The 23,597-nt window shown below is 41.1% G+C and overlaps 1 protein-coding gene across 1 annotated transcript in view; it reads right to left on the reverse strand.

Moving 5' to 3' along the window:
* Window positions 1–23,597, reverse strand: part of LOC128744112 (protein gustavus) — a 50,271-nt gene that overhangs the window by 6,220 nt on the left and 20,454 nt on the right. Inside the window, exon 2 of the mRNA XM_053840898.1 lies at window positions 1,326–2,233. Within this exon, the coding sequence (XP_053696873.1) occupies window positions 1,326–2,233 (908 nt within the window). The remainder of the gene's footprint in view (window positions 1–1,325; window positions 2,234–23,597) is intronic.

Genomic DNA, 23,597 nt, shown 5'->3' on the forward strand with positions numbered 1-23,597 from the left:
TGTCGCTGAAGGCGCATAAAATTCTGCAATAAGCTTACATAACAGCAAGTTCTGTCATATGTGCACTCAAAATAATTTTCACGTCGAAATTATAGGAAAACTTATGTGAATATTTTCCATCTAGCTTTTTCTGTACTATTTACGTGAAGTTCAGGTAGTTCGCACGCATACTAATGCCTTTACGTGAAAATCAGGTGGATGCAAGGGTGGATGTTATTATTTTTTCCAATAACAATCAGCTGAAAATCACGTAACTCCCTGTAGAGAAATTTACGTGATTTTTCACGTGGAAAGGACGTGTGGATTATTTTGAGTGTGTAATCTTTATAGTCCATATCCATATCCAGCGACAAACTGTTGTCAATGTGCAAATTTAGTCTAGAAAAGTGCCGCTAGTATTTAAAATATACTATTTTGAATTTTATCCAAGAAGTCAAGTCTCGGAAATGTGAAACAGACCTGAAAAGAGGTCTGTTCTCTGTGGTTGAATATTATTATAAATAATCTGTGCATTTGTGAACAATTTGATAAATTCACTTCAAGCGAGCAAAGTGTTTAGAATTCAAAACGCTTCGAGCTTCTCCAGAAGTATTCCAGGAGATGCATGCTGTGATAGAATTTAAAATTCCGTAAAATGTGGAATTCGCTCACTCCGGTTTTGCATTTCAAAACCCGAATTTCGAAAACGATATTTTTAATGCTGAACGAATAAACTGGGAACAGAATCCAACCGAAACGGTCTATTTGGGATTCAGAACAGTAATTCTGACGAGAATGGGTTTGTTCAAGCAAATGTCACCATATGTTCAGCATACCCGGAAAATTATTGTATATATTAGTCCGAATGCAACAAAGTATTTTAGGATATGACTAACATACCATAGGAATGACTTCTATGAAGAGGTTTGAAGGTTATCAAACAAGGATCCACAACTGCATACTCAAAAATAACTGCTCATCAACAATCAACATTGGAGTGTGCAGAAGCTATAAAACTAGTTTCAAGATGCATTTGCATTTGGCTATTTGCATCTGTTTGCACCCCATCAATAATAATAACTTATTCTCGTGTTCACAATCTTCATCAAAGCTTATTCGACAGGTTTTAGTAGGATGAATCGAACACCTGACGTTAGGATGAAAAGGTTACTATTTATTAAGCGACCACAAACAGCTTAGGTTAAATAGTGAAAAGATGGTCACAACGTTTCGTTAAATCTTCTACTTCAAAAACGTATAGTTTTGTCATAACCCTGAAAGACATACTTCAAGTCTGCAGCAGCTGAACATCCCAACCGTCCCAAAACCGCTCCCGTTATACTTACGATCGAGGCCACCGATGTATTTCATCGTAATTTCGCAGTGCCCCCAGACGGCGGACACGATCGGGTACAACTTTCGGCCCTTCAGCCCCCGGAATGCCACCCCCAGATACTGGCCGTCGACGATGAAGCTGAGCGTGCCCTCGTCCATATCTAACGCCACCAGGAATTTGTCCGGCACTAGGAAGGTCTCGTCTGGTTTCAGTATCGCAGGGTACGTCACGCCGGGGCAGGTTTTCGAGTTGTGATACAGCATATTGCGCCCCAGGTCCCAGCCCCAGCTCTGGTCGTTAGATCCGACTAAACTTTGATAACCTACGGAGTGTAGTGGTGCCTCAGAGGTGGCAACACCGATCACAGCATGAGTACCGCGCTGCCGCGTCGACCAGAACACTTCCCACACGTGTAGACCCTTCGTGAAGCCCACCTTGCCTCGTATACAGTCTGTGCTCTGCGCCACCGGATGCCGGTGGAATGTCATCTTGTCATCCTCCTTCACGAACACGTTCAGCGAGCGATCCTCCGAATTCCAGGAGTACTTGACCTGAGTTTCCCGTGCTACCGGGGGCATGTCAAGCAGGAGATCGAGACGAGCTGGCCGCTGGAAGTGCGCTGCTAGTTCGCGAGGAATCTTCGGAATGAATGGCGATGGTTGGTCGCGGCTGCTGACCGTTTTAACACCTCCGCTAATCTTTTGGCCCATTGTCATACCAGGGTGAACACTACTGCTGGTACGACTGTTGCGGGTGCTGCGGATGGCAACCTTGTATGAGACGCGGATACGATCGAACTCGCGAGGATCTATGCGGTTGAGCACCACTCGGGGCAGCAATGTGGAGGTGGATGACGATATACTCTGTGGACGGCGACGTTCGCTTGACCTTAGCACCGGACCCCGGCTACTTTTATATCTGAAAAAATGAAAAGAGAAAAAGGCAAACAGTCCAATTAGAGTCGTACAAACATTTGATAGAATCATTGCAAAGTGCTATACGGTGAACATGAATAGATTGTAGGTAAGAGGCATTGTCCTTAAAAGGCAGTACTCGATCAAAACAAAACTGCTACCGTACGCCGGTCAAGGTTAATTAAACTGACTGTATGTTGAGTTAAGAAAGGTTGATATCCTTGTAGGCCTAGCAGTAGACCAAGACTGCGGGGGAGTAACTTGCAGAGTAACCTTTCAAAGCGACGCTTCGAAAGGTTCGAGGCGAAAGGGGTCCGACATCTCTTCGATCGTGGCTACTACTCTGATGATAAAACCGTCAGTCGAAGAAAGGAAACCAATTGCAAGGTTAATGTAGTCTATTTACGGAACATTCGTCATACGGCGGCACAGAACAGACAATCTCCCCCAATGAATGAGTAAGTGTTACTCTTAATGACGTCGAATTGGTAAACAACGAACGTCCGTACATTCACATCCAACTTCTGCCAGATACGTGTACAACCGGTTAGCAGCAGCCGCTTGCGAAAAAATTGCTCCAGTTAGGGACCGACAATGAACGGTGGGCAAATGAAACGTTTCATGTAAATAATAAAACGTAGCCCTTGTTTCTGTTCGGTTCACCTTCAGCTCACTGTGCGGCGCCAATTCGTTCGTAACTTCAAGGAGCGATTTTTGGTTAATGCGTGATTATTTTTTTAGCATTTTTTTTATTTCAGAAAAGCAGCACTCCCTCGATTCGGCCTGCTGTTTGAAACGGTAAACAAACACATAAAATGAAAGCCAATATCGACGAGTTTCATTCGCAAACGGAGTGAAAGATCACTTGCAGGTATTAAGATCGAGGCTGATTGCGCGCGCGTACATTCGTATTCACACTCGCCAAGTCCAGCGGCCGTTCCCTTTGCTCTAGTTTCGAGGTTGGCTGCGTCCCAGATTACCGGACCTTACAAAAGGAATGGCCGTTCCTTTCGAATTACCTTTTTCTCCCGTAAGACACTGCAACCAAAGAACGGCTGCACTTCACTAGTTCCCAGAAGGACTGACACGTTCCATCCGACAGAGAGTGTCGCCATTCTCCTCTACTTGCATTTTTGTGCAGTTGTTTCGGCGTACCAAGAAGCGTTACTCTATTTGTTTATCATTAATTCTTCACCGACCGAGTCAACCTTTCGTAGATTGTGCAGGAATTGGGGTTATCTTTAGGGCACGCGACGAGTAAATTTTGCATTCTGCAAACTTGAACATTTTTCGGTGATAAGCAACGCGGAGGAGCATCGTGTGACCTAGGCCAACGGAAACCGCTGGATGGTAGTCTTCTTTGTTGTGTCACACATTTAGAGACAAGAGCGATGATGGCAGGGCTTGCGTGTAACTTGAGTCATAAAGTTGTTTGATAGTTGTTGCACTCACGGCTCAAGGCGGAGGATAAGTGCATAAGTAGAATCGCACACCGTTCCGTTTCGTCTGTCTTATCTTTAGACTGGAAATGGCTTTCGCTACAGAAAGGCAGGACATAGTTACTGCAAAAAAGTATTTCGTTGCATTAATGTTGTTCAATTGATTTTATTCTTACTAAGGCGTTTAACCACGCCATGCATTTTTTGTTTCTTCAATATTTCTTGGCATATCTTTTATTAAAAAGTATTGTAGTTAACTACTTTCAATTAAACCGAGCCGCAGCCGAGATTCGAACATACGACGGCTGATTTGTTGGACCAGCATCATTCCTCGAAGCTAAATGGGCGGACAATCCAGCCAAAATTCGTTATCGAGTCTAAATTTGATAATCCGGCCATGAATTTGTCGGATTAGTCGGGTGGTACTGCTGCTAGTTTTGGAGTGGCAACCAGAGATGCCATATTTTCTAAAAAAATGTCTGCAACTGCTCGAAAACCGGAAAAATCGAGCAGTTTTCCGGCTACTCGAATTTTCTGTTTTGAAAATAATCTGCGAAAATCTGCACACTTTTTTAGGAAGTCTGTGAAAGTTTAAAGAGCTTCGAACAAAAATCTGCAACAAAACAATAAAAGTCATAAAAACTGCAAATATCTGCAAATTTATAATGATCTGCAAGACCGTTCCAAAAATCTGCAATTTGCAGACAAATCTGCAAATCTGGTATCCCTGGTGGCAACTTCTTCTTTTGGCGCTAGTATATATTGACGGTTTAATGTACACTAGCGCCAGAAGCAAGCAGTTGTCACTCCAAAACTAACTAAGTTTATTGTTCCAAGGGGTTTCCAATAGTAGTGATTACAATGCACCACACTAGAACTGAAAAAACTCTTGATTAGTGATTGTCTTCGCTAATCGATTACTTCAACTATTCTAAAAGCATTCAAATAAAATATATTCGAATTGAGCTTGCTGATGTTTACCGTTCGCACACATCGGCACGCGATCTGTTGTTGCTGTTGTTAGATTTTACATTGATTTTACAGGTTTGTTTTTGTTTTCCCCCAGTTATTGAGCTTGCTGACGTTTATCGTACGCACACATCGACGCGCGATTTGTTGTTGCTGTTGTTAGATTTTACATTGATTTTACACGTTTGTTTTGACGTAGGCCTACGTCTTACGGCAAGTTTTGAGATAGGGTGTCATTCCAAAAAATCGAAAAATGCGAGCGTCACGAAAAATGAAAGGTTTTGAGCGCTAATAGCTTAGCGGTTTTCCGATCGATTTTCAATATTCTTACACCAATCGATTGGAAAATCTTCTAAGAATTGGAGAAAAGTATGGATTCTTGATGCTGAACTATTGAAAAATTGAAAATAATGAACCTATGTTTTACCAGAATTCTCGCTTCGTGATTGGTTGGAAGATTCTTTGCGATGATCTAAACCTATACCAATTTTATATCTGTGCTTGGGAAGTAAGCCAAAACAAGTGACCAAGTTTCCTCATTTCAACAAGATTTCTTAACACCGCGGTTAAACCTAGACCATTTTGATGTCCTTGCTTGGGAAGTACGCCAGAAAGAGTGACAAAACCCCCTCGTGCCAACAGATTTCTTACGAACGCGATTAAACCTAGTCCAATTTGATGTCTGTGTTAGGGAAGTGTGCCAGAAAAAATGACACAAGTTCGTTGCCCCAACAGATCGCAAATTCTTTACTGCGAGACGATTAAACCTCGGCGAATTTGATATCTGTGTTGGAAAAATATGCTACAGCTGTAGTGTTCGGTTATAATACGACTCTGTATGAAGGTGAAATTAGTCATCATCGATTCTGCCAATTTCAAAAGCAGTTTTTTTGTTTGAAACAAAAATTCGGTTTATGAAAATATATTCGCTGTGTTCAGATTGGCAAGAAGAATGCAGTATATACATTTTTATAAACACAATCCCGCTTTTGGGCCGAAAAGCTGCTTCCGAAATTGGGCTTTCCGACGAAAAGTCAATGACTGCTAGTTTCCCGTGAATACGCATGCTTACCGTTTCATTAGAAGTGTATTGAAAAGATGTGCTGTAAAAAAAAGAGGATTGAATTGGTAAAATCCCTTCAACGTGGGGAACCATGGGTAATAAAAACAATCTTTAATTTCAGTAAGGTAGCAGGAAAGCAATAGTTTGTGTTCTTGATTTTGTTAAATTGTTTTCAAATGCACAATCTTTTGAGAATTGAACGAATGCAATGTTACTACTTTGATAAAAGTTACATACAACGCATGTAGCATGTATATATGTTGCATATAGCATGTATACACGAAGAATCGAATGATTACAAGCATGAATACATGCTACTATCACTACAAAGAGACTTACGTAGTCCTGCGTCACCTATATATGCGGTCGTGTCTTGTACACAACCCCTCTGATTTTTTGTTTTCCCCCAGTTATACCCCGGTAAAAAAACATACGTTTGAGTGATAAACGATAAGTTTTTGTAGCCTTTTGCACTGGGCTTAGCAATCTCTATACCCCGGTAAAAAAAACATACATTTCGATGAAAAACGATAAGTTTGTATAGCTTTTTGCACTGGGCATAGCAAGCTCAATATTTCTTTTTTTATTTGCTTAGTCGAATTAATTGAAAGATTATGGGCATCTTTATTTGTAGTTGAACCACGTTGAACTATTCGATTAATTGGACTACCTGTGCTGGCGGTATTCGTTTAAAAACACCCTATTGACATCTGTATATCGAGCTGCAGTAAGTGACAGCGACTGAATGTCCCGGGCTCAAAATTTGACAGCGGGCCCAAAACACTGTTCAGGCAGTCGAGTGAAACGTCGCGACGAAGTGCTGTCTTATTTCTGCTCACGCTATCATGTTGGCACCCAAAACATGGTGTCCTGCCAATCGGGTGTTTACAAACCATTCGATTTTTTTCCTCCGATTTGTTAAACTAATCGCTATTAGATCAGTTTCTTCCTGTCCTGTTTAGTGGCTTACAGGATGATCTGTTAATTTAAATAAACTGTTTATTGATTCCGAGCTCAAATCAAAACAAACGTGGGTTGAGACACGAATTGGCTATAGCCAATATTGACTGCAAATTCACCCAGCCCGAAGAGGTCAGCTCCTTCCTCCTTCTTTCGACTTGTGTCGCCTTTCAAACTATCTTACTGTGTGATAGAGAAACGGATGATGACGAAACTAGTCGGCTCGGTTTGATGATTATACAATACCGGAAAACCATTTTTAATGTCTCAATATATATAGTACCAACAAGCACAATCGTTATGAACAGATTAATCTCGTGATTTATCATCTTATTAGAAGCGAATCGTAAATTGGGATTTCCCATGAAAAAAATCACCCATGAGTTTATTGGTAGGCTTTTATATATTAGGTCCACTCCACTTTTTGTGTTTTGCAAACTTCCAAACCAATTTATTATCACAAAACGGAAAGGCAAATAAAGCAGTATCTATTAGCAAACAATGAAAAGATCATTCCTCGCAAAGTGTCCGAACGACGTGTAATCGATCAATTCGGATTTGAACCAAATTTTTGGATATCATTAATGTTGAGGTCAACATATAAAAATCGCAGGTTTGGTACCGGTTGGGTATCCGCCTAATCAATGGGACCGCCTCTTTGAAAAAAAAATACCTTTGCTTTGTGAAATCTTCTTGTTGCAAAATTGCTATTTATTCCGAATTTCACAAGACACGTTTAGAACATTAGCAATGGAACTCATTTTTGGTAAAACTGCTGCATCCGGAGTGAGGAGAATCTTCATGCTATTATCTGTTGTATAGTGAAAAACAGGGCGGTGGAATCATTGCTTATTTATTTTTCTTTTCAAAATTCATATCGGCCAGAACAGTTGATTACGTGATCACTACAGGACCTTCATCACCAGCTTTCTTGTACCACAATCGAATGCCCTTAATATGGAGGAGCTGTGGTGTCATCAAGACAGTACAACATACCACACCGCATGGGCCACAATTGATTTATTGACAGAAAAGTTCGGCGAACGAATAATTTCGCATAATCGAGCTGTAAGTTGGCTTCGTAGATCATGCGATTTAATATCGTTTTAACACTACTTTTGTGGAGCTAAGTTTCTAATCTTCGCTGGTAGGCTACAGAGGAATAAAATAATATTTTTGATGAAAACATTCGCCACATTGTGCTAATACACGGTCTCCAGTGTAGCAAAGTGATCGAAAACAAGATTTCCCTATTGGATATCCTCCAGGATAACCGACAAAATAACGGAAATTATATTCAAATAAAAATGACACGGAGTTCCTTTTTGAACAAAGCTGAATTCATGGCAATTAATACCATTTATAGGTATTTTATTTCAGTCTGAACTGCAGTCTCTATAAACACACTCCTTACATCTAAAATTTCATTAAGTTCAGAGTAGGTTGTGCCCAAATCTTGTGTGTATTGAATATAATCCTTTTAAACTTGTCTCACATATGCCTACATAATTGTTCCTGCTACGAATTGCAAACCGCAAGGGTGCTACCAATGTCGAACGTAGCGCGTGACAGTTAATAACTTGTAAATGTTGATTTTCCATTTCGAACCCATGGATATTGCGTACGCAGTACGCAGCAGTGTCATCTGCAGCTTGGCATACGCTTCTCGGTGCTAAATATGTAATTTGTACGCTGAAATTAGCGTCGCCTCCGTACCCGCTATCGGTAACCGATACAGCGGGTTAAAATTAAAAGATAATAATTGTGAACCTTCTGGCCCTGCAAGCGTCGTGTTCGACGAAATGCAATCTCTTCAATCCATGCGCACCATACAGCCACCGATCCGCAGCGGCAGCTACATGATGCTAATTAGTGCAATGAATCGTCGGAATCGATCGCCGTGATGTTCCGCTCTGCTGGTCGATTCATTTTATATCGTTTAAATGCCAAATCAATTTTCAATGGAATCTTCAACCTTGCAGCATACCTCACACAGCAAAGATCGATGCATTCTATCATTCAAATGTCACCACTGGTAAAGGCATAAAAATCGTTACACAGTAGCTCTTGTGGGGTGCTGCCAACTAGAAAAGTCATAAATCAGAAACGGAAATGAACATTAGCCCAGCAGTCAGAAAACTTATCGATTAAACGTCAGCGTTTGGAACCACAAAAAGACGAAAACGGGGAAATTACAATTTAAATGCGATACCACCAGTCCCTATGTACAACGAGAAACGTAGGACGTAAAATCTTTCCAGCTTCCAGCAGTAAGTAACTTTGGGCAGTAGCGGCAGTAAACGAAAATTTCGTATTAGTAAATGGTTTCATCTCATTTACCATCCGGTTACGGATCATGCGCAATGAGTGCAACTTCGATGCGAGAATTCAGCATCACCCCTTATGTGCTTGGACTCCTTTCGAGCACGTTTGTATATACAGAACCAACTCTAACCGAGGGGACGCACGGGGTAGCAACGTGCTTGCCTTGCCATTTTCAGTTCTAGGGGTTCCAGAATCGAGTCCTGTGTACCGAAGCCGGTCGATATTGTATGACAAATTTCCACACCCTAATATATTAAATTCTTGGTATGCCTTCAGCAGAGAACTGTAACAGAAAACAGGAAAGGTATTTCGAATATTGTCGAGGGGTCCAATGGTAAATAAGCGTATGTATGGGTTTGTGTCAGGGAATAAGCAGTACTCTCAGGGGTGCGGTTGCCAACTTCCGACTTCTTGCATTGAAGTTCATTCATTTTTTCTGTTTAAAGAGCTGCAGCGGGATACGGGGTAAGACATAAATAAGCAGCGGCGTAGTTATCGTTTATCTGTCAATTCCGATGGCCCCACGTATGACCAACATGGACGGGGTGAAACAGAACGTAAGAATTACTCTGCGGCACGAGTCTAACCGGGATCAAAGAGGAAAAAAATAACTATCATAAACACGGTCACCCTTCCCACTCGTGAAGGGATTGACTCACTTTGCCAAGACGGACGGCGGCTAATATTTAACGCCAACTATCCACTGTAGCCGCCTGGCTACAGGGGGTGAAAATCAACGCCTAGTGCACATGGTGGTGGCAGCGAGAAAAACGGCGGCCCCTTTAGAGAGAGAGAAGAAAAGAAAACTTTTCCCTATCGGCCAGCAGAACGACGTACAGGGTTCTTGACCTGGTTGATGTATCGATTTCAAACGAAAAAGGCTAGAGGCGCGCTACCCTAGACGCTCCTCTTGTGTATGTACGTAACTGGCAGCTATAGCTGCTTGTGCATAGCTACTATAAATGTAAATTCTTATGAAATAACAACGTAACCAATTTGTCATATTTCATTACTAGCAATCGGACTGGTTTTTTATTTTATTCGTGTACTTCCATATGTGTGGCACTGTAAATGTACGCAATTGGCAGCCCCTGTTGGGTTGTTTTTATTAATGTTGCGGTTTTGATCAAGTATAGGATAGAGTAGCAGATCTAAAAACAAGCTGTCCAGCGTTAGAAGCTCACAATGAACGCGCGTGTAAGCGCGTTAAGCGTTAGGGCACACTTAAGTTGGCTGTCTATTCGGTGACAATGTCTTAGAAAATTTATCTAATTTGTTTGTTTTTCAAAACTGACGTACTACTTATCAGGTCCCCGGTAATTGATATAGTCACAGCGGAGATTTATTTTTACCATGATAATCATTGATTAGGTTAAAAATTGATCGCACCTAGCACACAGGTTTGAACATGTGGTGCCATTAGTTCAAGTTAGAAGCAAACAGTTAAAATTAATTCACCTTTAAGGACAAATGCATTGGTAGCCAACGATGGGAAACGAAACCAGCTGTTAAGTCTTTCTTTTCAACGTTAAATGCTGGTCTTATATAATGTATGCCTTAGAGAAGGGTAGGATAATTGCGGATCGAGTTAACCAGGGTCGACTTCTGTCAGGGTTTAAAAGTAATGGTGGGAACGCTGTTTCAAAGGAAACGGAAAGTACGCCACATTTCCTGTTATCACCACAAACCTCGACAGGACATGTCACTAAAGATGCAGAAAAGCTACACAGGCAGTCTTGACAGTCACATCTCGTCAGACATGGGTCAAATTACCTACATCCTTTTTTGTAACTTATGCATCGCTGGGAAATATTGAAACAAAAAACAGTAGCTTGCATCGCACGCAATACTGTAAGTCTTCCGCAGCACCATAATATGGTTATTCTGGAAAGCGGAAACGCCGTTAAATTGTGTGAAATATTATACTACGACTAGGTACAAGCATTAAATGGTGTGTTGAATGATTTTTTAAATAACACTTTTGTAACAAAATGAAACAAATTCCAATTAACCTGAAATCAAAAGCAGACTGCGGCAATGATGACGGTTACATGAGCCATTTCTATTGAATGACAACGAGTTTCGCCGAAGGCCAACTCCTACCGCAGATGAAAACTTGATTCGAACATCTGCTCCGGTCGTTATAGAAGTTTGTGTGAAACAAGCTACCCGAAGTGACAATTCGTCAGTTGATTTTATTCAGCATATGGAAATGATGCTAGTACCTACTTTTTCAACCCTAAATTTTCATTTCTTTTTAAAGCAGGATACATCAGGTTTACAGTCTGAGAGCAAGCAATAGAAATCTAAAAATTTAAATTTGTACGTTTTGTATGCAGCCAATGCAAGGAAGAACCAATCCGTCTAATTTGAAACAAAGACGCATATTCTGCATACTTCCAAATATCTTTTTTGTTAGACCCTCACCGGAGCCCATTCTCCTCGCTAAATTTGCTCAGCAATAGACAAAGTCATCATCGATGCTTACAGTAGCGCCATCGTCCAATTCCACGGTCCCACAAACCATCTCGCGGAAGCAATAGTAAGAATGACAGGCACGTCTGCCACGCTGCTGTACCCATATAGCAGACGACCGTGAACGAGTTGTTTCAACTCGAGGCTACGCAGAGCCACCAGCAAGAAACCGTCGCAGTTCACCTGCTCTTCAGCACCGTGGAGCATCTGTTTCTGACTGTAAACAGTGAGCTAAGCGACAAAGTCGCGGCCAACTTCGTTCGCCAGGGCCACTACGGCAAGATCGAGTGATCAACGCACGGTATTAGTGTGGGAAACTGGATATTTATTCGCAAATTCATTGTACAAATAGCTGCGATTCGATCGTTTCCCGGCTCGTTGCGTCGCGTTGCGCTGTCTGTCTGATGCAAAGCCTGTGCGGGTAAGTGATAGTTTCGAGTGCCGATTCGAAGCGCCGAAGCAGCCGCTACTTTAAGCCACATGATCACCGCAGCCACTGCTGTTATGTAAGGTCCATTCGTCAGCAAACATCATGATCTGATCGGTGCCTACTCCGTACAGTGGGTAACCTTCAAACGGCAGCAGCCAGCGATATCGTAGTACCGTAACTGGAGGTGTCGATCAGTATAGGAACTGAATACTTCACTTGTTACCGAGATCACCTCATCACACGGTTCCCCCGTCAGTCTATGCAAACATTCATTCAAATTTTGCATTTTTTTTTACAATTTCCAGTCACTGGCGAATACGTAGCAAATTGACCACATTTACATAACCTTTATAGACGGACTCGGAACCGGCGCGTACGCATTCCAATAGCAATTAGCCTATGTACACGCTAATTTGCGTACAGATCGAAACAAAAGCAAGGCTCGATGAGCGATGTGGGTGAGCGGAATGAGGCTCACGGAAAATGTAACTCAGGGCTGAGGGGAAATCTTTCGTCATCGCGACGATTAATCATCATTGTGTGTCCGAGAGCACGAGACGGGAAGGAGGCGTGTCACGGCTATTAATGTGTCAGAGTGGCTGTGACGACTAATCGTGGATCGCTGGCTGGCAGCGGCGGCGGTTGAATGTCCACTTCTCGGTACAGCACCGGGTACCTATCCGAGAAACCCCCGTGCGCACTTGAAAGGTCAGGAAAGTAATTTCAATTTCATTCGGAGAGAAGGAAAAAAGCCAACCACAGTACGGCGTTCGTTGCCGCCGTACTGAGCACTTTTCATTGCGCTAAAGTTCGGTATAAAATAGTCAAGGTTCCACTTCCAAGTTACCGCAGACGCCGTGTTTTTACTCGAGCATGGCCATGCTCGTATACACTAGTTCGCATCGCTTGTAACTGCAGCAGAGTTTCTCGTTCCCAGCTGCCACGCTTTAGTGGCGGTTTTTATGTTGCCCGAACTGAGCATAAGCGTGTGCGGCTATTTTTGGCAGACGGAAAATTCGGTGCCTCTAAACGCTCAAAATGTTATGCATACACTGGTCGTTTTGAAACTTCACAAGCGTTTAGTTCAACTTTTAACATAGTTTCTTTTATTATTCTAAGGAAGCATTGAAAAACTTCGTTTAAGCAATACCTCACCTGTTACTAACGAAGTAAGTAATTATTCTTTAAATTTTTGACGGGTTCATCAAAATTCAAGAAAATATGAGTAACATTTAGATAACTTTTATCAAAGATAGAAGCGGAACTGAATTTTTATAGTTATGATAGTCCGATTGTTTTAAAAAATTTAGAGAAATTTTTCCATCAATGTTGCATCTAAAAATGTCATATTTTGTAAAAGTTACGACTTGAATTTCAGCAAATTATTGTCTTTGTCTATACCGCCCTATTGGCAGGCAACCATGTTTTGGATGCCAACATGATAGCGTGAGCAGAAATCAAATAGCACTTCGACGCTACGTTTCATTCGACAGTGTTTTGGGCCCGCTGTCAAATTTTGAGCCCGGGACACTCAGTCGCCAATAGGGTGGTCTATACCGATCATTTTTTCTATACCTTGTAGCTGTAAGCTTAATAGCGAATTTGTTTATTCAATCTGGGTTGGAACTGGATGAATTTTTTGTGTTCATTTCCTCCTATCTGACATATAAAATTCATCCAGTTCCAACCCGGATTGAATAAATAAATTCGCTATTAGATTATTAAAGGAACTAGATATGTCAGTCTTTGATTTCCTCATATATGAGCAAAAAGTATACTTGAACACTACTAGACTATCGTAGTGTTTGTATCGCTTTCTCATTTTACACAAATGTTACTGGAAGATGATATAATCAAACATGTGCCTATGAGAACGCTTTACGAACACTATGACAGATTAGGAAACTCTCTTGCCGGCAGGAGCCATTTTACCAACCCATCGGCAGGCAACCATGTTTTAGTTGCCAACATCTCGTGTGTGCGAAAATGAGATAGCATGTCAGCACTTCGTTTCACTCAACTGCCAACAGTCTGATTTGGGCCCGCTGTCAAATTTTGAGCCCATGACATGCTGTCGCTGACGTTTACTGCAGCTCGATATAGAGATGTCGATGGGGTGCATTTTACTGACGGTTGAATCTGCAAAGTGTGGCGTAATTTAATAATTTAAATATGTCAATAATCTTTGCTGTAAGTTAAAATGCCACACGTAGGTGTCACTACGATAAATAGATACGGCAAGGGGTTTACAAAAGCAGTGATTACAGCCCGCCACAAAAACCAAGGGGTTTCCAGTAAGGCGTAGCATTGTTAGTAATCAGAGATTACTTTTGTGATCATTTACTAATTAATTAGGTAATCAATGGTAATTAGTATAGTAATCAATCATAATCTTAAGTAATCATTGGTAATCAAGATTAATTTTTAGTAATCACAAGAGGTTGATTACTGGTAATCAGAGGTAATCATTAAAGTAATCAAAAGTAACTTTTTTCAAGGGTACGTAGTAATCATTGCTGTTGGAAACCCCTTGATAAAAACAAGGGATTTTCAACCAGATGGATAATTACGTAGTAATCAAAATTATTTTAATATATTAATTGCTTAATCAATGTAATAATTATTATCACAGAGAACAGACTACCACCCAGCCAGCACCAACTCGTATATCAATGTACGAAAAATATCTCTTAACAAATTCGGATTCGTAAATAAAGCCTAATAAAGCACGCATAAATTGACATTCTAACGTTTATAATGCTAGTAACTGACAAACATACGATTTTCAGCACAAAATCATATAGCTGCATGCAGGTCGCTCTTAATAAAACCTATATAAGTGTATTGCTCAAAATTATTCCTCATTGCGCATATCGCCTCCAAACTGGTACGGATAGGCGGCTTTTGCGCGTCGAATATGATTTTGTTGAATACATATCAGTATGTAACTCTTATTTGCAATCTAATTATACATATGAAAATGCTGACTTGTCCAGTGTAAAAGCACAGAGAACAGACTACCAGGTAATTGACAAAAAGTGTGTAAAAGGTTTTAATGTAATCACCGAGTAATCCTTCAATAGAGCACCCCTCGAGCAGTAAGTGGCAAACTAAATCTTGATGTCGCTGCCATCGCTGCTATGTAACTCCAGCACAAAGAAATATTGATAAAGGTACATGGATGTTTTTTGATGCGTTTGGCAAACTATTTCTGGAGGGCGCTACCGACAGATTTTACACACAAAAAATCGATTACTTCCTTCGAGCCTGTTAATCTGTTCTCTGTGGTAAAAGGTTTGTGTGTAAAAGTGTGAAAAGGGTTTTTCAATAGAGCACCCCTCGAGCAGTAAGTGGCAAACTAAATCTTGATGTCGCTGCCATCGCTGCTAGGGTAACCAACGTATTTTGGACTCCCTCAGCAGCTGTACATAATTTGGACACTTACAGCAAAATTAAATGCAAGTGTCCAAATTATGTACAGCTACTGATGGGGTCCAAAATAGGTTGGTTACCCTATATAACTCCAGCACAAGGAAATATTGATAAAGGTGCATGAACATTTTTATGCGTTTGGCAAACTATTTCTGGAGGGGGCCACCGGCAGATTTTACACACAAAAAATCGATTACTTTCTTCGAGCCTGTTAGTCTGTTCTCTGTGCTATATCCAGAGATATTCCTTCACAGTATATCACGGGGATTCCCACCGACTTATCACTTTGGGATAACACAAATTCAGCTCAGGACTACCAAATGGTGTCAACTAATAACATGTGGTCAAAATAAAATGCCAATTTCAAAGTGTTTTATTCGTGCCAACCTACAACTCTACCACACCGGTAAGATAGTCTTCATTGACATATTGCACAATTACTCGCCGTTACATGGACAACTGCGAGACCAAACTATCGTTTGGTATTTTGCGTACGTCTGTCGCTGGTGGTAGTGTGTTACATGCGGGATCCATAAGCGCAGCCACGCAGCCGAGCCGGCCAACCGAACCTTTTACGAGTTCAATCGTGCTGACTCCGCGTCAAGACATTTAAACTCACCTGGAAAAAGACAGAGAAAAGATACCGGTTAGTGTCACCGTAAGTACTCGTAAACTGCGTACGTATCAAAATGCCAAATTCCGTAATGACAACCATATCATCAATCACTCTGTTGAAGCGGCAAGAAGAGAAAAAGGAAACTTGTTCCGTGTAAAAGGAAAAACTTCGCAAAAAACCCGTGTGTATGTATCTAGCAGATGAACACACGCATCATGCTGTCACCTTCGTCGAAGTTGACCTTTTTCCAAAAACAAAAAAGCAACCGAGCGCCATTGGGAAACCAACGTCGAGCCGAGCCGTTCGTTAAAATTTATGCAAATAACAGTGACCTCTACATCCATGGAAATTCATCGACCGCTGTAAATTGCTACGCCACCTGGTGACCAGCCAGCATACGAACTGTTTGACATTTCTTGCAGCTTTCCGTTTTTGGGCGATTTTCAAGATCACGTATGTTGCCGAACTATGCTACCCATGGTGGACGATTAATTGAAGTGTGTGAAAAAGCAACCCGGAGGCGGGGTCGGTCGTTGATACGAATTCAGGTTCCTCCATCGCTTTAGTACTACATAGGCAAAGTAGACAAAATTCAATGAACTGCGGGCGAACGCGCGCGTGAGCGTCCCACGGCGAACTTCGATGAAGGAGAGCGATAAATAAAAACAAACAATAACTTTTTTCGATGATACTTGAAGGGCGCTAGTAGAATAAAGCGGGGGAGCCACGCAGACATTGAGTAATAAAACCAGTTGCGATGACCCTGCAGGCAACGGGCACCGCACCATCCATCGCCGTACCGTGGCAACGACACGACACTCCCCAAGTAACCAGTGAGCACTTAAAGAAGCAGAAATCTAGCTTTTTATTAGCCTATGGTGCACACCAGATCGTGCAGCATAGTTCAATATGCCTCTAAAAAGCTGCTAGAAAGCCGATTTTGGCGAAATATCCGGCTACATTAGTGCTTGGAGATTTACAAAAGTCATAAAACGTAACGCCTGTTGCGTAACGGCAAAACGTCAAACATAAAAAAATGCGAAAAATATATTGTACATCCTCTTTTTTATCTTCCCTCTCTGTTATGCTTATATGGCGTACTTTGTTGACGTTTCAAGATTGCTTTTTTGTTATTTTCTTTTTCGGTTAGAATTGAACCGCCACACCAGCCAATCCTGTTGATTACGTGGCTTGGAGTGGAGGAGTAGGGCAACGCCTTTACCAGTTAATCTGTAAACGGTAGTTGCGAGTCAGCTGCCAATAGCTCTACTTAAATTACCGAAATTCTTAACTCGGATGTTTGATTTGCTTATCAAGGCGGAATGAAGGGAAATATTTTGTTTTTCACATTTCTTCCATCAGTTGCGCTTTGGGAGAATTTTATTTTCTTTTTATGTGATGGCATACACGTATAGAAATATTTCTTGCATATTATCCGTATGCATATGCCCTATAGATTCGTGTTGATGTTTATTCAATTGGCGGTGCAGGATTTTGCGTAAGATAAAAAGGGAGGGAAGCATTTTTTTCTGTTATCACACGTACGTTCGCAAGGAGATTTCCTGCAAGTGTGAGCAGTGTTCAAAATCTCTTTTGATGCCGGTAACGGCAATAAAGCTCGCTTAGAGCATCTAATCAGCTTTTCATAGTGCTTCAAGTAAATTTTAATTTAGCATTGAGAATGCCATTTTAAAGCTGCTATGCTTTGACAATGCTGAATTATATCTGGCAGCATGTAACTTGCAAATATAGAGCAGCTTTCAAGCTTAATTCAGTGCTTAGCGGTTACCTGGGTCTGTTGCTATTTAACGGTTCGCGCAGAGTGACATCATAAAGCTATCACACTTTGTGGCGGACCATTAGCAGATGGTGTCATCGGTAAACACTTACGATGGACGGCCTCCTGCTTGAAATGACGCGCGCTAATGTTAAGTATCAATAATCCACACTAACAGCCTGAAACAGTTTGGTTGTGTGGATATATTGCATTACCATCTCTCGTAATCTACTCTCGTTTGAGGGTTGAACGGTAGTGGTAGCCTTTTGTTTGGCAGGTTTTGGACCTTTCATATTTTTTTACGAAATTTTTATTTTACACTTCTCAAATCAGCATACGTGAGTTCAGAGCTACACTGTCACGAGGAGGGCGAAAGAAATTACTATATGTTGTGAGCGTTGTCAGATTTCGAAATCTTGTGAGTTTCAGTAATCTGAACGATTGTGTTACTTACATATCCAGATTAAGATTATGATTAGACATTTAGCTGAATTCAGGTTGTTGTGACCATTCTGCAACCAAATAGAAATTATACAATTTCACGGGACTGTATACACAGAAAGAAATTTTATGATAGAACATACTATATTAGAAGGTAGAAATAAGAAGACGCACCTCTAAATGTTAGCTAAAAAGATTTCTGTTTAGCTTAAGCATTACTCTGGTCAAAATTACTATGTGTTACCGCTATACATATTAAAAATAACAGCTTCGTGCTCAAAATTACTAGAATTAATCGTGAAAGGTAGTAAAATTGACTGAGGACATGTTGCTTGTGCAAGAATCCTGGTAAAATCATGGTACTTTCGAAAGCAAGCATTTTCAGGGAAATGGTACCAGATACTATGGTTCTCGTTTCAGTGTACGCACTCGAAATTTAAATAAAACTAGTGTGTTGGAAACTCCACAAATTACGTCGCTTGCACCATACGTAAGCTGGCTTCAATTTTAAAACATTACGCTAAGTATTGAGAGCGACCAAGAGGTATTTAAAAGAGTAATAAACTGCAGAAGCATTGAAATTTATTATGATTACAATATTTAAATCAGGAATGCAATTGAAAAGAAATGAATTTTTCTGTGTCCTAATTACGTAATCAATCAAAAATGTAATAATCAGTGAAAGCCTTAAATAACATCGGTATGAATTGTTAATTTATAGTAATAATAAGAATTTGATTACCAATAATCAATACAGTGGACCCCCGTTCGTTTGAACGATTCCTCATGCAAACTAACGGGGTTAGTTTTTATTTGAACAACTGGTAACCCTAAATATGCTGGAACTTGTGCGAACTGGCTGCCCCGCTCTTTGTTATTGTTTTGGTGGTTTGATTCAGTTGGCAGTTGCAAGCAGCGGATATTCATTCTCCGATCAGATTTCTACCATAATCGTTGGGAAAACGCAATGTGAAACAGATTAAACACGCTAGATCAGCATAAATAAATCGTGTTTATGTGCATTGTCTGCATAAGCAAATGATGTCATATTGAGTATGACGTTTGAACCATTTTTAATTTGCACGTCGTGCAAACCAACGGGGTTCAAATTAAAGTGTTCAGATTAAAAACGGTCAAACGAACGGGGGTCCACGGTACTAGGGTAACCAACGTATTCTGGATCCCATCAGCAGCTGTACATAATTTGGACACTTACAGCAAAGTCAAATAGAAGTGTCCAAATTATGTACAGCTGCTGTGTGGGTCCAAAAGGTTGTTTACCGTAAAGCGGGGTACGCTGCTGAAAAGTAATGGGTAAAAAGATAGGACAAGAAATGCTCAAGAAATTGATTTCTTTTACGATTTCTTAAGCAGTACGCACCTCATAAGTAATATTATTTCACGTCCAGATGGCGAAGTTTTACACGCAAGTGAATTAAAACGTCACTTTTCCGAACGGAATAATATCCGGCGCAATTATTACCACAAGAAAAAATGACAGGAGGAGCTTGTATTCGAGTTGTCAAAATTTCTTCGGTAAATAGCAAGATTTTTTCTTGAGCCGTTTTCTTTTCAGCAGCGTACCCCGCTTAATCAGTAAAGTAATTAAAAGTATGAGTCTGCGATGCGTTGTAATCACAGCTGTTGGAAACCCCTTGTGGCTGAGCTTTCATGTAAAGCCAAGGGGTTTCCAACAGCAATGATTACTACGCACCTTTGAAAAAAGTTACTTTTGATTACTTTAATGATTACCTCTGATTACCAGTAATCAATATCTTGTGATTACTAAAAATTAATCATGATTACCAACGGTTGCTTAAGATTACGATTGATTACTATACTGGTTACCATTGATTACCTAATTAATTCGTAAATAATTACAAAAGTAATCCCCGATTACTACACACTGATAGGTCCAAGGATAGGCCTTACTGGAAACCCCTTGTGTAAAGCTCTCAAACTTTAATGCGCACTGAAAAGAATTTTCACTTTAATTTAATTTGAAAAATTATGTGAATGTTTTCAACTTTAACATTATATACAAATTGATGAAAATTTGCACTACCGCAGAGCACAATAATTCGCCGTGAATTGGCCACTTGTCTAGGAATTGAATTCTCTACCAGCACACATATTATAAAGCAGTTTAACTGACTGTTGTAAATATGACTAATTTTAGTCATTAATAAGTTGATATAACGATTAGTACCGTAAATGTGCTATTTGGGTAGTCCCATTGGAAAAGCCATTTAATGTTTGATTCATGAATTTCTTGCTCTCGTAGTTGTTATAACCCCACATAAACTCCCAGTTTCAGTTATGCGCTAGTTAAGTCCCCGATTAGGAGAGGAAGTATCAATGTTCGCAATGATAGTACGTAAGAGAGAACAAATAGAAGAGCAAACGAGCACTATCGTGAGCGTTACGTTGTACGTTGGGAGGCCTTAACCAACATCGAGGAGATTTCCTAACGTACGCCAAAGCTGCTACTACCGCCGTCGCATCGCGTTAGCGGGTAGTACTAAACAATATGTGAGTAACTGCTGCTAATAAAGTGGCCAAGGTCATAATTATTACTATTCATGTAATATCATTACCCATTCACACACTTGTTTGTGCGGCAATTCATCTGCTGTCTCGTTTTGTATACTCAGGTAAGTGCGAGAGTGTCGGAGTGTGCGTCCCGATTCGGTAACGATGGGCTCTAATGCCAAACTTGTGCTCAATTTTATGCATTTGTGGCTGAACGGCGGCTAGCCAGTGGACTACAACAGTTTTGCCACTTTGTCACGGTGATTGATTGCCATTGTATTCTACCGGTTTGGTACCTCGCCACCAGTCGAAACCAAAGTCACGTTCCGTTCAATTTCCTGTCACGTTGACAGTTTGTAATCATACTTTGGCCCATCCGTGTCGACGTTTAGCTATATATTACCGTCATCGAATAACCCTTCTGCAGAGCTATTCTACCTATTTGTTTTGTTTTATATTTAATTTTAGTCGGTTTATAAATTGAATGTAATTACCGACAAAGACTACATTTTTAGAATACCTATAGATACCTACCTGGTAAATGGTAGATTAGAAAAATCTGTAAATTCTATGAGATTCGCTATTTTACGAACGGAACCGCATTCCCAAACGATAAAATCTATCTGCCTACCGTCAATTGAATGGCTGTGATTGAACAAGCAATTGCGGGAAAACTCAGCGTTCTGTGAATTTTCTGAGCTAATCATTCGTGACGTACATAGGTGCTCGACTGGTCGGACAATGGTTAGTCAGTACATTGTGATGTTGTTTGAGCGTTAAGCTTTGCATCATAACTGTGTTTCGGTGAACAAAGAGCTGACACGGTGCGGCCGGCCTTAGCGCGTGTGTGGGACGTGCCCGTAAAGGTGGAAACAACTGGTTCTGGATTTCCGCTGGGCAATGCTTACTCGCCATAGTCTAGCTGAACGTGCCATTCGCAGAAATTTAGCCATTGCACGTGGCCTCGCGAATAGTTCCAGGTGTACGAAAAAATTCTGTCTTGTTTTATCGTTTATCCGTCAAAGTGCAGCAACACACATGAACCTCGAAATGCAGTTATATTTATTTCGGAACACCAAACCGTATTTACTTTTATAACTTGATGCATAAATTGACACTGGCAACAGTGAACATTCGAGTTGGCATTTTTGTTGGCAAAGATGCCGTTGCTGCCAATCGAAGGCTACAGACTGCCGCCTACTACGTGTATGCCATACGCGGACAGAACTGCATGATTTCTGGGAATCAACTAACAAACAACGGCCGGGGCACCAATTTGGTTGCGTTCAATTGGTTAATTAACCACCACGATAACAGAACTCAGCACGGGTGATGTGAGCCATGTCTTTCTTCGCTGCATTTATAGTCGTTTACTAATTTTAACGTTCGTCACGTTCTTCCTGAGCGCACTTGGAAGAAGCCATGCCGTTTGTTCGCTGGCAAAACGCCCTCAACACGCTATAGTGGCAATTAATTGAGGCAATTTACGCACCCAAGTTTTGATCCAAAGTAGCATGAAATGTTAGTGAATGCAGTATAGCAGGATAGCACTTCAACCGAAGACCAAAACAAAGCGGTTGAATTTAGAGTTCATGTTTTGTTAGTTGCTTCGGATTCAGATCATTGTAAAATTTCATGGCAAACTACTTGAAACCACAGTTCACCCAGAGCACAACAATTCATAATAACGTATTGCTGAATTTCGCCAACAAAAATACGGAACTGCTGGTTATCCATTATCAGCACAGTACACAAAACACAGCTGCATGAGCTCATAACTGCATGTGACCCACTTTAGGTAAATATTGCACCAAGAAAGAAAGATCCCTACTGCAAACAGAGGCAGGTGTGAATATGAAAGAGAGCAAGAGGGAGAAACAGAAACAACACTAACCGCTACGTGTGATAAGGTCGCGGTTAACAAATGCGGACAATGTATGGAAAAACTGACAATGTGTAAACAAAACGACCGACATAGTACAAAACATGCTAATAGAAAACGTCCATGGACATGCTTCGTTTTTCATTTGTTTCATTAATGGTTTCCAAGGGTTCGTAGTTCAACAAGCATTCAGTGATTATGAATTAAGACAATATCGCTGATTCTTCCCATATCAAGCTATTCGCTTTTGAAGTATGAATCTAACGTTGATAAGACATTATGAGTCGACTGCTCCTGGTCATTCCGACGAGTCGCATCAATTTGGTGAATACCATGCCTCACGTCGCAAATCGAACATGACGCTTCCTGGTCGGGAGTCGGGCGACTACAGTTGACCCTTTGGCGGCGGCGGCGGCGATGGCAACTGCCGCAATCGAAAACCAGCCGCCGCCTGCTCAAGTGCGCCAACTACAAAGTGTACGGGTCGTTGGCGAAAAATTTCCACTTATCGCATCGTTTACCACGGGCTGGAAAACGGCGAAGCGAAACCGGCGGAAATCTATTGTCAGCCAGTGAACTGTTTACTCGGTCATGCAGGTCGCCTCAGATATTCTAATGTGCGTTCCACGTTCAGCCCTTTGCCGATTGGCCGCTGTCGAATCGTTTGTACTCAAACGTCAAAATTCGATAACTACGCAATGGTTTTGGGTGATTTATCTCTCTAACATGCTGAGAAATTGCACGGAAAAGCAACCTCGGTCGGGTAAGCAACACTGGGAGTTTCGACCGAGGAATGTTAATGAAAACAGATGTTTTAATTTACGATCGAAAACCAGATCTCTCACGCAGTCAGCAATAATGTGAGCAAGTGGAAAATCTTTTACACTTCACTCGTCCTCGTCCTCGTGTTCGATTCAGCTTAGCATTGAGTTTGAGTAAAAACACACCACCCGCAAGCGCACCAAGGGGATGCCGGATTGATCTCCTAGCGCCGTCGAAATGATGTATGCGTAAAGATATTTTGGAC

Source organism: Sabethes cyaneus, chromosome 3 (assembly GCF_943734655.1).
Source record: "Sabethes cyaneus chromosome 3, idSabCyanKW18_F2, whole genome shotgun sequence".
In the NCBI taxonomy this organism is placed as follows: Eukaryota; Metazoa; Arthropoda; class Insecta; order Diptera; family Culicidae; genus Sabethes; species Sabethes cyaneus.